This window comes from Pyrgilauda ruficollis, unplaced genomic scaffold (assembly GCF_017590135.1).
Source record: "Pyrgilauda ruficollis isolate IOZ18807 unplaced genomic scaffold, ASM1759013v1 scaffold15, whole genome shotgun sequence".
Taxonomy (NCBI): Eukaryota; Metazoa; Chordata; class Aves; order Passeriformes; family Passeridae; genus Pyrgilauda; species Pyrgilauda ruficollis.
In genome coordinates this window covers 11612132-11628175 of record NW_024513654.1, presented here as the reverse complement: position 1 = coordinate 11628175, position 16044 = coordinate 11612132, and the positions used below count along the sequence as shown (strand labels likewise).

The 16044-nt window shown below is 42.5% G+C and overlaps 2 protein-coding genes across 5 annotated transcripts in view; one reads left to right on the top strand and one right to left on the bottom strand.

Annotated features, from left to right (window-relative positions):
- The window catches only part of STN1 (STN1 subunit of CST complex), a 42472-nt gene extending 32493 nt beyond the window's left edge, over nucleotides 1-9979 (bottom strand). For both annotated transcript variants that reach the window (XM_041461547.1, XM_041461550.1), the window contains exon 1: nucleotides 9842-9979. The gene's annotated coding sequence lies outside the window, so the exon portion shown is untranslated. The remainder of the gene's footprint in view (nucleotides 1-9841) is intronic.
- A 747-nt stretch (nucleotides 9980-10726) lies between these two features.
- Nucleotides 10727-16044, top strand: part of SLK (STE20 like kinase) — a 49220-nt gene continuing 43902 nt past the window's right edge. For all 3 annotated transcript variants that reach the window (XM_041461545.1, XM_041461546.1, XM_041461544.1), the window contains exon 1: nucleotides 10727-10881. In XM_041461545.1, the coding sequence (XP_041317479.1) occupies nucleotides 10732-10881 (150 nt within the window). In that variant the 5' untranslated portion in view covers nucleotides 10727-10731. The remainder of the gene's footprint in view (nucleotides 10882-16044) is intronic.

Sequence of the window (16044 nt, the reverse complement as noted above, 5' to 3'; positions counted from 1 at the left end):
ATGCTAGCACTGACAATTTACACTGGAAACAGCTCCTAAACTGTTGGAGCCAACCCAGTGCATTAAAACAACTTAAAGGCATCACTGGTTCACTTGAATAAATTAGGCCAGAAACTGTGGCTGTCAAAAACTGCTCCATAGGTCAGCCATTCCTGCCACAGACAAAGCAACTTGTGGAAAGCAGAGCAGAGTCTACAGCTGGGTTTTGTAACACCCTCTGTCATCTGAATTGAAATCATCTGTGTCTGAGTCAACACCCTATGTGACAAATGACTATTATTCAACTCTTCATGATCAGCAGAGGCAATTCCAGCATGGTACAGTGAAACCCACCATTTTTCAGGAAATGTTTTTAATTACCTACAACCACATACAGCATTTTAAATAAAAACCAAATAAACCCATTGTATTATTATACAAATAAATCTTACTGAACTGGGAAGTAAAGCTTTTGGTTACAGTTACTATGGAACAAAGATTCTAGTCATGAAACTCACCCATAGGTTTTTTAAAAATACATAATTAAAAGAAAGTGTCCAACACCAGTAACAAGATAAACACCATCACTGAGACCAAAACACTTTACTGAAAGACAAAAAAAAGGCTCCTGGAAACAGCTGTTGGAAAACTATCAAACAGTAAGGTAAGGTCAGTTTGGATCCACCTCCTACCTGGTTATTCTATTACAAATCCAGATGGGGCAAGCACTTCCAGTCTTTCATAGTAAACCACTTTCTGCCTCTGTCATGTTAAATCCTGTCAGTTTTGATGTTGCATGCTGCATGTCTTGTAGTTCTTATATGTAAGTACAATTCCAATTCAAAGACATAGTTTCAAAACAAAATTAAGAAATCTACAACTCCTCTGAACTTCCAGAAGTTTAGCACTTCCTGACATGTTACTTGTACAAGGGTTTAACATTTGTCTAAGCTGTTCAGATAACAATTTACCAAAAGGAAGAATTATAATTTTTTTTCTTAAAGATACTCCTTGAAATTCTAAACATTGTATGTCTTTTACTTACATTAGTTTTTATTACAATATACTTCACTGGTAAGTGAAGAGCAAGACAAGAGGCCCATCACTGCAACCTTTAACCAGTGGGGATTCTAACAATCCAGAAAGGCATAGCCCACAATGCCCATAAGGCAGGATATAGGTAGGGACAAAAAAGCTGTTTTATCAATAAACTGACATGGCTGTTGTATAACAGTCTTCCAGTGGAGTTAATGTCTCCATGTCATAACTTGTAACATGTTTCCCTCCCTCTGATTTTACCTTTCCACAGCACTGCCTGGAAAACCTTCTGGACAGGTGCATGTGGCTGCAGAAGATAAACAAACTGGCTCCTCCAACATCCACAGTCTTGGAAGGAAGGGAGACAAAGCTTACAACCCTAGATTGTCTCCTTTTGACATTGAACTTGTTTTATATGCAAGCTAAACCTTGAAACAAGGCTTTGGCACTCAATTTTCCAAAAGCACGATTCTGAAAAAACTAACAGGGAAGCGTGTAACAAAATAAACAGTAGAAGTAGCTCTTTCTGATCCTTGTCCCATGCATTAGATACAATTTCCCATGGATCAAGAAATCTGTGTGGGAGAACATGCACTGGAACAGTTTGCCCAGAGAGGATGTGGAGTCTCCCTCACGGGAGACATTGCAGAACTGTCTGGACAGAATCCTCACTAATGTGGTCTAGGGGGCCCTGCTTGAGCAAGAGCTTGGATCCTTCCAACCTTATCCATTCTGTGATTTGTAATTTACTGATACAACACAAAGGAGTTAACTAACTCCTTTGAGAGAAAAGAGAATAAAAAGTTAGCTTTCCTACTCTGTTTCAGCAGTGTAACATAGATTTAGTGTCACTTTCTGAATGAACATTTTCAAATTTCATAAATTTGCACAGATGAGACAAGCATTGATTAATAGCTTTCTGAGGCTACTGTGGCTGTGAACTCCACAAGTTTGACTCAATTTCTAGAGGCAAGCATTCCTGTCCATTTCCCTCCCTCCCCTTTCAACTGGTTTATGTATCTGGTCTAAATTAGAACAGCTACTGGAATAAGTCAGAATTTATATGAACATTCATAGCACTACAGAGCACTCCATTACAACCTGAGATTTCAAAATAACTAACCTATGACTTGGTTTTTGCCCTTTTTTGAAAACTTGTTCCAAACCCCATTGAAAGGCACTAAATGGACAGAACATTACTTAGATACTTGAAAGAAAATACCTCCCCTGTGGCTGTAACTTCTTCCATGAATCACTGTCACAGTTAACATGATAAACTCATTAATATTTCCGACTTCTTAGTATGTAAAGAAACCAACAGCCTTTTATAAACTAATTTAAATGTCTCCTTAATTGCATTTGAATTTGAATAAATGCCATTTCCTACCTCATGCTCTGAAAGGAAGTCACTCCTGTATACTCTATCCAGAAAAATATATTAGTGCTCAGTCAGAAGCCACAGGAATTATTTTTCTTGTAAGTAATTTTATTTCCTGCTACAATTCAGTCCATGCAATGTAATGGGCTTTTTTGGCTTAATCCATAAATATAGCAGTGTACTACAAAACATAATTTTGAGGATTAGCTATTAAAGATTCCTTCTGTCAAAAAATAAACATTTCAGGGCACTTGAGACAAAAAGTGCATCACATGACAATACCCTGTTCTGTCATAAGCAAGTGCTAGTGCCCAAAGTTTGCACAGACTATTGTTGGACACACAGCAGCTGCTGTTTGCCTTAACAATTGCCATATTATTGCAGCTCCACTCACTGCTGCTGTACCAAGATGAGATTCTACAGGAAACCAAATTCTACTTTACAACAGTCAACTATTTTTTTTGCCTCATTTTCGAGATAAGAGAGGAACATTGCACACACAGAAATTAATGCAAACATGGTTGTTAAAAAAAAACCAAAACATTATGCAATGAAAAACTTTGCTGGTTTTTTCAATAAAATAATTTAATAAACAGTTGGTATCTCACATTCTGTGTTATTTCCCCTTTTTACTAGTAGACATATCTACAATATTATCCCACTGCAATGTCTCTTAATGGGATATCACTAGGAAATCAATAGTCTTTAGTGTTATCTTTTTGTCAAAATTTCCTTTATTGTGCATGTAGGAAATGTTCCCTATTTCACAGAATGTTATATTTTTAATAATAATTGTAGAAGGCATAATAAACTTCCTGGTTATGCTTACCATGGCTGGGTCTGATGGCTGGCCAGCCAGCCATTAAAAAAAAAAAAAAATTCATATTACAGAACAAGTTATTTGGTCCCAAGATTCCAGAGCTGATCAGGATCACAAGAGAACACAAAGTCCATTCTGGAAAAGAAAAGACTCCTGGGAAACAGTGAAAGAAAATCAGGATTTACAGAAAGAAAAGCAGCAATACATGTGGGCTTTCTGTTCAGACATTTTTTTGTGCCAGTATTGACTGAGAGCAATACTGAGATGCAAAGCTATCTTTATCCCTTAATAAATTTCTAATCCTAGCTACTATGTGAACTAATGCAAATTTGAAAGCCACAAACAAAAAGAACAAATCAGCTCGTGACTGCTACGCAAGAGGAAAAGGTCTAATTACCATCTGGAGGAAAGGCAACCATTTGCAAGACATGCTTTCAGTGATTTAACTAAAGCTTCTAATAGCTATCAGATGGAGGAGGCTCCACAAGTTTGAAATAATTTGCTTTGTGTTCAGGTACAGCTTTGATCAAATAAATCTTGTTTCAAATGAAATATAACCTCAAATGATTAAAATGGTTAGAAGGAATACAGCACTATAGCTAAGAGTAGTAGTATTTTACAGGATATTATTATTAAAAAAAAGAGTGTTCAAGATGGACTTAGTCCTGCGTGCTTCTGTGAAAGATTGTTACAGCCATCACAATATGGAGAGAACTCTTATTAGACTAACTACTGTATGAAAAAAATGTACTATCCACCAGTGCAGCTCAGTATTTTAATATTAACTGAAAATTCCTATAGAAGGGACTTTTTGAGTTAAATACAAACCTAAAAGCATTCTTGAAAAGCTTTATCATGAGGATCTGAAGTTCTTAATTGCACTAGTCAATTAATCAAAGAGAATCAGCTATGTAAGTTTCAAGTTGTTGACGCATTCCATTAAATCTGAGATTTGCTTCTCACTCCCCTATAAAGACATGTGACTATTTCTGAATGTAAGTCTTGAAGAGGGTTTTCTTGCAGATGAACTGGAAGCAATAAGAAAAAAAAAAAAACACTTTTTTGCTATAGCTTCAATAAAGTCAACACATTAAAACTTGAATGCTTTTGACATGCCATGTTTCCAAGAAATATTCTTGTATTTTTTGTTGAAATATCTGATCCTTATTCAAACTTTGATACTTAAATTATTGCTTTTTCCTCTGCCATTTAATTTCAGATAAAGTCTGTTCAATAAACCATCACACATTTACTTGGAAACATTTAGGTAATTTGGCAATTTTTATAGTTGCTCTGTCATCATTCCCAGAAATGTTGCTGCCATCAAGAGAAAAGCACTCCAAGAGTTCTGCTGGCAGTGGAGTCTCCATAGGTAGGAAGAACTCCCATTATATGTTGCCAGAAAAACACCTCACACAGTCAAACACTGTGGTAAAGATAAGTATTTAAAACCGGGAAGGTGAATTGCTCTGTGAAGATACATTTCCCCACTTACTGCTGAAAACGTACAGCAAATTTAGATTAAATACACAGACTTTTCTGAAGCCAAAATTAGGTTAATTCTACTCCTAAACATTTTAATATTCAATGTTTTTTACTGCAAACATCGAGTAATATCCTTATATGTTCAAGCTTCCAAATGCCACATGTTTCTATGGCAATTCTTAGATTAACTGGTCCTGCAGTAAGGCAGTAAAAAAAACCCAAACCATGTAATAAATAGTAATATACCCAGGTTATTGATAGGAGCCTGAGTATGGATTCTGGCTAATGAAATATGGGCAAGCTCTTGAGTGTCCAAACTCTGGTATTATTATTTTTTCCTGTTTATATTATTTATGACTGAACTATTTCTGTTACTCATATCATAAATGCTCATAAACTACTGAGTACAAAACTAAGTCTTTTTAACAGAAAGAGAAGCCTGTAAGGCACAGCTCTACCAATGGTACATTTACTAGAAAGCCCTTAGGAGTGTTGTATATGCAGCATGTACAGGACATGGAGTCAGGCCCAGCCAACATGGCTCTCAGAAAGGCAAGTCCTGCTTGATCTCTTGACTTCCCTTTATGACTAGATGACCCACCCAGTGGATGAGGGAAAAGCTGTGGATGTTGTCCACCTGGAGTTCAGAAAAATCTTCAATACTGTGTTCCACAGCATCCTCCTGGCCAGGCTGGCAGCCCATGGCCTGGACAGGGGCTCTCTGCTGGCTACAGAACTGCCTGCAGGGCTGGGCCCAGAGCGTGGTGAGCGGTGCCACAGGGGCTGTGCCCAGGGATCAGAGCGGGGTACACCCTGTTCACACCTGTATCCATCATCCGGATGGGGCATCGAGCACACCCTCACTAAGCTCACGAACAACACTACGCCGGGCAGGAGTGTCGATCTGCGGGAGGCCAGGGAGGCTCTGCAGAGGGATCTGGGCAGCTTGGATCAATGAGCTGAGGCCAGGGGTGTGAGGCTCAAGGAGGGGAAGTGCCAGGTCCTGCCTGGGTCACAACAGCCCCATGCAGGGCTACAGGCTGGGACAGAGTGGCTGGAAAGTGGCCCAGAGGAAAAGAACACAGGGGCACTGATGAACAGCAGCTGATCGGGAGGCAGGAGCTGCCCAGGTGGCCAAGAAGGTGAGTGGCATCCTGGCCTTTATCAGAAACAGTGTGGCCACAGGACCAGGACAGTGATCAACCCCCTGCACTGGGGATCACTCCAGTGATCTAGAAGCTACATTGGTGCTTAGACTGAAATGAGCCCAACAGAGCACAAAATGTTAACTTTGGGAACAGAACAGAGGAGAAATGGCAGAGCCAATGAAAAAATACCACCACACAACTAGAAAATATCAATAAAAACACGGGGTACATCGATTAAAGAAAACAGAAAGGACAGTGTTGAGTGCCAAAGGTGACAGACAGATTAAGACGGATGAAACAAGAATTACACTCCAGATTTAACCACAAACAAGCCACCTGTGACCTTAGAGCAGTTCAATGAGCTCAATCACCAGAAAGAATTTTGGAGATCAGTGAAAGCGTGGGTGGACAGAAAGTCAAGACAATATAAAAATATACCATTAAATATTTTGAAAGAACTGAAAACAGAATGTAGGACTGCAGCAAAAGGGCAATAAATCTTGTGAGGAACACATTTCAAATTAAATTTCTGAAGTGTTTACTTTCAATTAAGAGAAATTGGAGCAGTTTAAAAGAAACAACTTAAAGAGGGAGTTAGAAACAGTGGCAAGTGTAAGTGATTGAGTCAATGAGAAAGGATGATAATATTAAGCAGCAGGAAGTATAAAGGAGATTTCTAATTCACAAAGAGATGAAAAAGATTGTCATAAAGAGTTTACAGCTATTTTAAGCCAGTATATTTGATGCACAATCAAGATAGCTCTTTAACATTTTTACTTTAACATCTTCCTCTGACATTTAAAGGAAGCAATGAATTTTCAAAAAGCATTGCTTTAAATTCCTGAAGGAGAAATTTTAATATAATTCACTTTTACCTTTTTATCCTTACCATCTGGAAACATTTACAGTCGGTAAAAACTCTAGCTATCAGGAACAAAAGAAACCACACACACAAAATCCAGACTTCATACAGCCTCCTCCAAACCAGGAAGTCACAGCAAATTGGGAAGGATCTGCTACTAGCACTTAACCTTCACCTTATGGAGTTATTTTCAGGATTGAGTGGCATGCTGTAACTCCAGAGTGAAAGAATAAGGGAAAAAATGAGACGGAGTCAAAGTTTTCCTTTTCATATATCCTGGTTTTATCTTGAATTACTTGTTCAAGAGTAAAAAAGAAGAAGGTAAAAGCAAAGCTTTATCACTAGATTAAGTGCTCCTTTCTTGTACCAGACTTTCATTTTATATTTTCGTTATATGAATTAAAAGCTCTCTGGAACAGGAAGACTCTGTTTATACAAGTCCAAAGCAGCACACATGCAGTACCTGCTAACGTTCAGCCATTGGTAGGACGGCACCGTTCTGCTCCGAGCGAGCCTCCTTTGTCCCACTGGAACTGCCCCACGGCAGAGATGCTGTGTGTGAGCTCTGCACAGCACAAGATTTGTAACAGAGCAGGGGCAGAGATGCTGTGTGTGAGCTCTGCACAGCTCCGTGTTTGTAACAGAGCAGGGGCAGAGATGCTGTGTGTGAGCTCTGCACAGCACAAGATTTGTAACAGGGCAGGGGCAGAGATGCTGTGTGTGAGCTCTGCACAGCACAAGATTTGTAACAGGGCAGGGGCAGAGATGCTGTGTGTGAGCTCTGCACAGCACAAGATTTGTAACAGAGCAGGGGCAGAGGTGCTGCGTGTGAGCTCTGCACAGCACAAGATTTGTAACAGAGCAGGGGCAGAGGTGCTGTGTGTGAGCTCTGCACAGCACAAGATTTGTAACAGAGCAGGGGCAGAGGTGCTGTGTGTGAGCTCTGCACAGCACAAGATTTGTAACAGAGCAGGGACAGAGGTGCTGTGTGTGAGCTCTGCACAGCTCCGTGTTTGTAACAGAGCAGGGGCAGAGATGCTGTGTGTGAGCTCTGCACAGCACAAGATTTGTAACAGAGCAGGGGCAGAGATGCTGTGTGTGAGCTCTGCACAGCACAACGCTGTAACAGGGCTGAGGCAGAATCAGGCCCTGCTATCCCAGCCCACAACTGCCAGCTCAACTTCTCTTGTTCACATAGAACTTACCAAATTTTCTCTTAGTTTTGCATTTCTTTCTAGTTATTACAAACTCTAACATCCACACATAAACACCCTCCTGCCCCCTTTCCTTTCCTCCTTTTCTTTAGCCTCAAGGTTCATTGCCATTAACCCTGAGGCTAAAGAAAAGATAATCCTGCCTCAGTACAAGGAATTCACGCTATGGCTTTGGATTACTTTTTCCCCCCCATCCTCTACCAACCAGTCAGTTTAAATAAACCTACAGAATTAATCCCAAAGCATTTTTATCCAACAAAGAGCAAGTTAAAATCAAAATATTAAATGACAAATATTAATGAAAACTATTATTTAAGCCATTATTGTATTTTAATGTCCAAATCAAAGCTATCATCCCACCTGAAGGGCAAAAGAAAAATTATAGAGAAGAAAAAGAAACTTAACTTTAAAAATTAAGATATGAGAAGCTAAATTGCCGCTGGTAACAGCCTCCTTATTATTGTATTTAATCCAAACTACCTGACTGAAACTGCCTATGAAATTAATAGGTGGAGCCAGCCAGCCAGATCACAGAAGATAAAACAGATCCTTGGGATTGCAGTTGTTTCTTGTTTTTGTCCTCACACGCATAAACAGTCTTGGTTTTAACATCCTCTGGAGCAGTTTTACCTTTTGTGGCAGAGCTGTCAGCACAAGGAACCCATAAAGCCATAAACCCATATCATTTTTGAAAAACAAACACTGATTATTACAACAAATCAGTTTAGCAAGAGTACTTGAAAGGCTCTCTATTCACAGGGTGGGACTACCCATGAAACTGATTTTATACAGTTTAAAGAAATTGACTCATGACAGAACCCTGTTGTTCAGTTCATAAATGCTTTGTGTCAGGGGCATCTCAATGCCTCATTATTATTACTGAATTTACACACGGACTACGCTCCTCATATAGCAAACTATTGTCACGCTAATAAAATGGTCTGGGGAATGATGCACACCAGAGGCTTGATCTTCAGAAGCTCATCATGCAGCTTAAGCTAATGGCAATTGCAGGCACTCAGGTTCATACGAGGATACGGCATTACACGATTTTCCCTGGGTGTTTGTCTCACTGTCAGATGCCTCTGAGGTCTCAGCTTCGCCTCAGCTGCTGCTTCCAGCCTGTCCCAGCCCAAACTCTGTCCCCAGGTCTGCTAATTGCCCCTAATCCAGGCAACGGGAACGCCTCTTGCTTTCAAGCGAGGAAACGCCCCACACTGGGTGTCATGTACACAACACAGCCATTAAAATACAATTATACTTCAGGGTGAGGAAGGAATCACTTGTGGGAAGAGAAGGTTGTGAGATAAGGAAATTCAGGCCTGTCCCAGTGATTAAATAAGATACCGAAGATACCAAACGGGCAGCACAAGAACATCGCACCCTGCTGTGACAGAAGATAAATCAATAGCAGGTCCAGGGACAGCCCCGGACCACAAACAAAAGAAAGTTTTCAAACGCCGTCTTTTGCCATCGACACTTTCCCCAGAGCTCCTCGTGCAAGCCCCAGCCCCCCAGGAGGCACTGCCTGCCCACACAGCGCTCCCGACACGCACAGGGAGCCCCTCAGGGCCCCTCGGCTCCCGCGGCGGGCCTGGGGACTCGGGGCACGCAGCCAGCGCTGAGGGGAAGCTGTGCCCCGCCTAGGGAGCACCGCCCTCTGCCTCAGGCTGGGGACACCCCCCTGCACGGGACAGCGGTGCGGGTGTCCTCCGGGATCAGAGGAAAAAAGGGTCCCTCTGCCACACGCCCCACCCGCAACGCCACGCAGCCGACTAAAGGGAAAGAGGGCAGAGGGAGGGAAGAGCGCTCGATCCCCGCGCTAGCGCTGTCGCTCTGCTCAGAGCCTGGGGGGGGGGGGGGGGGGGGGGGGGGGGCGAGGGCGGCCCCTCCATCTTGAGCCCGACACCGACTTACCCGCCCGGAGCCTCCGCGCGCTCCTATTGGCTGGGGCAGCCGAGGCAGCGTCACGTGGTCAGGGCAAGCCCCCGCCCCTTCCCCCCGCCTGTGCCGGGCCCGAGCCGTTGGCGGGGGAGGCCCGCGCGCGTGCTGCCGGTGCGGCGCGTGCGCACGCGCCGGGGAAAAGGGGGGGAGCGGCTGGGGCGCGCGCTGCTGCGCGTGCGCCAGCGGCGGAGCGGCGGGAGGGGCGCGAGGCGGTTCCGGGAGCGCGGGAAGAGGGGCGGGAGCGCGGGGCGCACGCGCCGGCGGCGGGCGGGAGCGAGAGCGGAGGGGGCGGAGGCGCCGCCGGTGCCGCCCCGCAGGAAGCGGAGCCGCCCGGGCCCCGCTCCGCGACAGGGCGCGGGAGCGAGCGAGTGGGAGAGAGGCCGGCAGAGAAGCGTCATTTTCCGCCGCGGTGCCGCTCCGCGAGGACACCGGCCGGGAGCCTGGAGCAGGGCAGCCTCCGCCCCTCCCTGCATCCGCCCCGTCCTGTGAGGCGGGACGTGACCGCTCCCCGCTGCCCGGCGCGCAGCAGCTGCCCCCTCCCAGCGGAGCCGTGACCCCTCCTCCGGCTCCGCCGCCGCCCGTCCCGAGGAGGGAGCCGGCACTTGTTGCTGCCGCGATGGTGACCGGCCCGGCCGAGTAGGGACCGCCGAGCCCGTTCGGGAGAGCAGCGCCGAGCCCGGCCCCGTTCGGGGCATCGCGGGGTGTTGTCTCCCCGCAGCGCCCGGCGGTGACGGCGCTTCCCGGGCGACGCCAAGACTTTGGTCTCCGCGTGGGAATCGCGCTCGGCATCACCGCCCGCGCCAGGTGGTCCCGGCGGGCGGAGGGGGCACCGCCGCCCGCCCCATCCCTCGGCTGCAGCCAAAATGTCCTTCTTCAACTTTCGTAAGATCTTCAAGCTGGGCGGCGAGAAGAAGAAGAAACAATACGAGCACGTCAAGAGGGATTTGAACCCTGAGGAGTTCTGGGAAATCATAGGAGAGCTGGGCGATGGTGCTTTCGGTAAAGTGTTCAAGGTAAGGGCGGGCAGCGCGGGTCGCTTGTGTTCTCATAGCTGAGAGGTGACTCGGAGCGTCGCTGGTGCCTGCGGCGCTGCCTCGGGCTCCCTGTCTGCCGGCTCCCTCCCTCGGGATCCCTGCTGGCAGCGCCGGCTTCGGCAGAACTTGGCGGGGGCGCTGAGCGCTGCCGGGGGACGCGGCCGGAGGCAGAGCGGGGCATCCCGGCGCCTCTTGGCCAAGGAGCCTCGTGAAACTAAAGATAGAAAAGATCTATTAGGTCATTGTCCCGCCTTGTGCTCCACCCTGCCCGCTGCTGGATTGCTCACTTCTCTGTGTTTTGGGTTTTTTTTGGGACTCGTGTGCAGTATGGCTCCCAACCTTACAAAGACTGCATTTTCTTAGATCCGAAGTTCATACTTTTTATTTTTTTTTCCCCCTGTACGGAAGGAACCCCATGAACAGTAAAACTGACTCCTGTTCTTCGTGTGTAGTGCACAGAGGCAGGCTGTGGTCGCTTTAATGGGCATTCTCCCATCTTGTTCCATGTGGAGTTGAATTAAACCGCTGTGTTCTCCTGCCTTTCCCTGAGTGCCGGAATCCATGTGTTGGATCTCCTAACTTCTCTCAGTTGCTTGCTCTTTAAATCTTTAAGTGTACTGGTACAAGTAGGGTTTTTAAGGATGCTTATCTAGAATTTATCAAGCCAAGTAGACTACAATGACATAGATACAACCCTGCTAGTGTTTGACAAGCGTTCAGCTTTCAGGCAAATCTTCAGCTACCTTGCCCCTTTTTAAAAGGGTGTTAATGCTCCGTGTTTGGTGTACGGATAGCATGGAAAAAACATCCTGATGGATAAACGTGAGAGAAGTGGGAACTGACATGAATTGAAGCTCTGGAGCTGTTCTGGAGACTAAAAAAATAGCATGAGAGGATGGCATTTACAGTGTTTCTGAGAGCTAATTCGGTCAAGAAACATATTTAGAGTACTGCATTTGAGAGTTTATGAAATCTGGGTACTCATGAAATTTGTGCTATTTTTGGTAGAAGTTATTTTAGGTTCTGTTGTACTGTGGTGGTATCACCTGTTTGTGTATTTGAGCAGAAGTGCCACAGTACGGTCAGAATGTTAGGTGGGGTCATTTCACCCAAGGAATTTGTGTCAATGTTCTATATTAAGAACATGTAGTTTATTTAGACGCTGGTGTAGTACACAGTCTAGATGATGGTTCTTATGTCATTTTTGAAGATTAGAATTCTGGGTTTTTTTTTTTTCTTAAATGACAATTTTTGAAGATTAGAATTCTTTTTTTTTTTTTTTTTTCTTAAATGACTGTGAATATATCTGAAGTTGCTCTATCATAAAGTCTGCTCACCACAAAAACATAACATCTTTAACATAACATCTTTACAGCACTTGCAGAGTATTAAAGTTTTAATTTGAGCTTCATAGTGGAGTTTTGATTCCAGTTTTTTGAATATATGCCTCAGATGTAATACTAAATGTGTTTTCCTCTTCCCCCACGTGCACTTCCCCTCCCATCCTCAAACCTCTTCTCTCTTCACCTGTAGGCATGTCTGTATTAGCAATAGTAGTTGAGGAAGGTGTCTAAGCAAGGCAGCTGGTAAAATCTGCATTTCAGTGTACTCTGTACACAAACAGGAGAATGTTTGCCACTTGGATGTCATTTTTCACTTTGAGATTTATTTCTGACTGAAATGACAGAGTTCACTGTTGAAGTTGATCGTAGGCAGAATTACAGATGTGGTTACTCTGGTCAACTTGTTGAAGTTTGCCCTTATGAGAATTAACAGGCGGTATTCTTGGAAAAAAAATTCCCATTTTAAAAAAAGTGGTAGGTTACTGCATGTGTTCATCAGCATTCTTTTTGTTTCCATGTAGTTTGAGAAGGAGGCTTACACACAGATACAAACTGTACTTGTGTTCCTGCACCCAAGTGTGCTGCCCAAGAAACAGTGTGGAAAGCAGGAAAGGTGTGTAAGGTTGTTCTTCCATGGATATACACCTCACATGAGAAGCTGCAGGAATAGACATTCAATTCCTTCTCAAATTTTGAATTCAAAACTATAAGCCAGAGCAAAGCTCTCAAGAACGCTTGAAGACTTTGTCTTTAGGTAATGGAAGTGTGGGGGTTGGGGTTTTCATTTTGTGTAATGGATTTTGTTTTATTTGCCAACCCCCCCATCACCCTAGTGTCAGTTACATTTGCCAAAAGTACATTTGCCTTTGTGTAAGATCTTAGGATCTGTGTGTGACAGCGTTTTGGCAGATGCATGTCAAAATGGAATTACCAAATAAATAAGTCTTTGTATACTTTGAATTTCTAAAAAGTAGGTTAGATTGGTTGCATGCTATGATTTCCCATAGTGGGGTAATTAGTGTAGTTGTGTAACTGATCTTCTGAACTAAGTGTCAAATATTTAAGTAAAAACTCAAAACCAACACCAAATGATTGTGACAGTACTGGGAAGCCTCCCTGATTAAATTATTTACTTTAAAATGCTGTCCAGTGATAATTAATTTTGTGTACAGAAGTCTTAAGGTCATTGAAAACTTGTGATTCATTCTCCTTTGCAATCAAGTACAAGGATCTTGCTTATTGTTTTAATACCTTAGCCAAATTTCTAGAAGAGCTTATTTGCTTTGAAGCTGTTTGTTGCAGCATTCTAAGGGTCTTTGAGTTCTGACAATTCATACATTTGTATTCACGAACTTCTAAGTAATGTTTAGAAATACTCTGTTTCAACTGCTGTTGCAAGTCTCTTGTGATCAGAGGAGCTCTGTAATTGCAGATTACTGGTGGCAAAGGTTTATAGCCATGTAGCACGTTTTATTCTGGCCCTTTTCAGGCTCTTCAAAGAGGCCACTTTTAGGCCGTTTTCTTTTTGCTCTTGGCTAATGAATAATGGTGTGGATTTCTGTCCTTTTACAATTTATAGATCGTTGCAGTACTTCAGTGTCAGGTGATGGCCCTTGAAGAGAATTTCGAGTTGCCTGATGATAGAATTTTTTTTCCAATCTCTTTCATGTGCTCTTCATGGATTATTCGGAATTACTGAGTGGACTGATAGAGTTCTGATGGACACTGGAGGCTGATTTCAACTTTGAAATTTGGCAGTCAGACACAAAAAACTTCTAAAACAAAAGAGGGACAGTTTGGAACTGCTCTTGATTTGATTAGGTGAAGTGCCCTGAAAAAAACACGGGCTCTTATTGTAATTACAATCAGTTTGCTTCAGAAAGTAGTTACATTATTATATCACATTGCTGTTTAGTGTGTTCTAGTACCCTATTGTGTCCAATCCCAATTCTGTGCACATTGTAAACATTGCTTTAAGGTAGATCAGTGTGTTTGTGACTTTCATCAGCTTTAAACTATTTTCTGAATTCCCAGAAGTAAATATTCAGATGATGTGAAAACAGACCTTTCCAATGCCTGATGTGATGTGTGGCTCTTTCTTGCTACAGATATCTGCATTTTCATTAATGATGTTTATCATCCTCAGTTAACCTTTTGAATTGAATAAAGTCTTGGGCCTGTACTTCACTAACATTTGCCAGCCTCCTTTGGCTGTAAGAACATCGTACACTCACATACAAGACTTGCATTGCAGAAAGGCATTTTCATAGTGCCTAGTTGTTGTCATATCTGAGCTCTTTATTAGAGGATACTCCTCCAAGAAATTAATGTACTTTTGGCCATGATATGATTATTCTGGGTACCATCTGCATAAATGTACTAATTTTAAGTCTTCTGTAGGAACAGATTCTATAGAGGTAAAACATATGTGGCACTATACACTATAAGACAGAGTATCTCTATATGGTATGTGTATATAGAGATAGTATGTAATGTATATACATTTTTAAATTCTTATTAGGGAATCCTTTGGATTTGTCTAGCTTGGAATTTCATTCAGTCTTCTTTGTTTGAACTGGAGTGTTCTGCCTCTTTATAATATTCATTACACTAAATCTGAAATGTTGGAAGCATTGTGTATACAAAGTTGTCATAGCAGTTCAGAAAATAAAATAAAGACTTAATATGAAGTTACTAGCACAAGTTTTCCAGCTCTGAGCAATTAACTGGTGCTTGGCTTAAAAAAAAAAAAAAATCAGTTTTTTGTTTAGGTTCAGAGAAGAACTCTGTGTGAGCTGATAACCCTAATCATGGTGAATAACATTACCCAATTGCATTATCTTCTGAAAATTATAACTGCATTAAGTGTTCATATTTACTTCTGTTGGGAGTAGTGGCCAGTACCAGCTCATCTCTGGCTGGTTATAGTGAGCTTTTGACAACAGTGACAACAAGTCAAATAATCCAATGGTGTTGCTTCATTTAAGTTTTTGTATCTGCATGTGAAACTATCTTATCTATAATGTACCTATATGACTTACAGGACAGCTTGATTTTGCCTTAATGTCTTCTGCAGCAGGTAGAAACAAATAGAATTTTTAAGTAGTTATTTAATAAGACTGGACCAATTATATAATTTAATGAATATGTGTTCTTAATTCCTTTTAATATTTAAATATGAACTGACTGCTGGTAGCTGCTTAGAAGTAGTTTTTTGTGTACCACTAGCATAATAACTTATTTTCTAATCCTAGAAAATGCATTAATTAGTCTGACCTATAAACAAATTAAGGACAGAGCAAGGAGAATTCATACTTTCTAATTTCTTTGGTCTTACAGCACATTGTTCTAAATTCCTGCAGTTGGATATTTCAATTTTAAGTTACCCAGATGATAGTAGTGTATCATGCTGCTTCCTAGGGTGGATATCTTTTACATCTGTAACCTAACAATCCCAGAAACAGATTTTGACCACTTATTTAATATCTAAGCTTGAAGCACAGATAGGCTTTGTTTTTTCTACTCTTTATCTTTTTACTTATGTGGTGTCATTAGTTCCACTAATTCTTTAGAAGAATTTGGTAGAGCTGTTGAAACTTTGCAGACATTCCTTTATGAATGATATTGTTCCCTCTGGAAGGATGTTGCTTGAGTTTATCTGAAGTCCTGCATGGTTGGTACTAGTTGGAAGATAAACTCAGATTTGAAAGTTTCCAGTCAAACACGGTGTTTCACAAATGAGTTTCATGTGATTCTGCCATGAGCCCAGACTTGGAAAGAAATAGCAGGTGAAAATGTT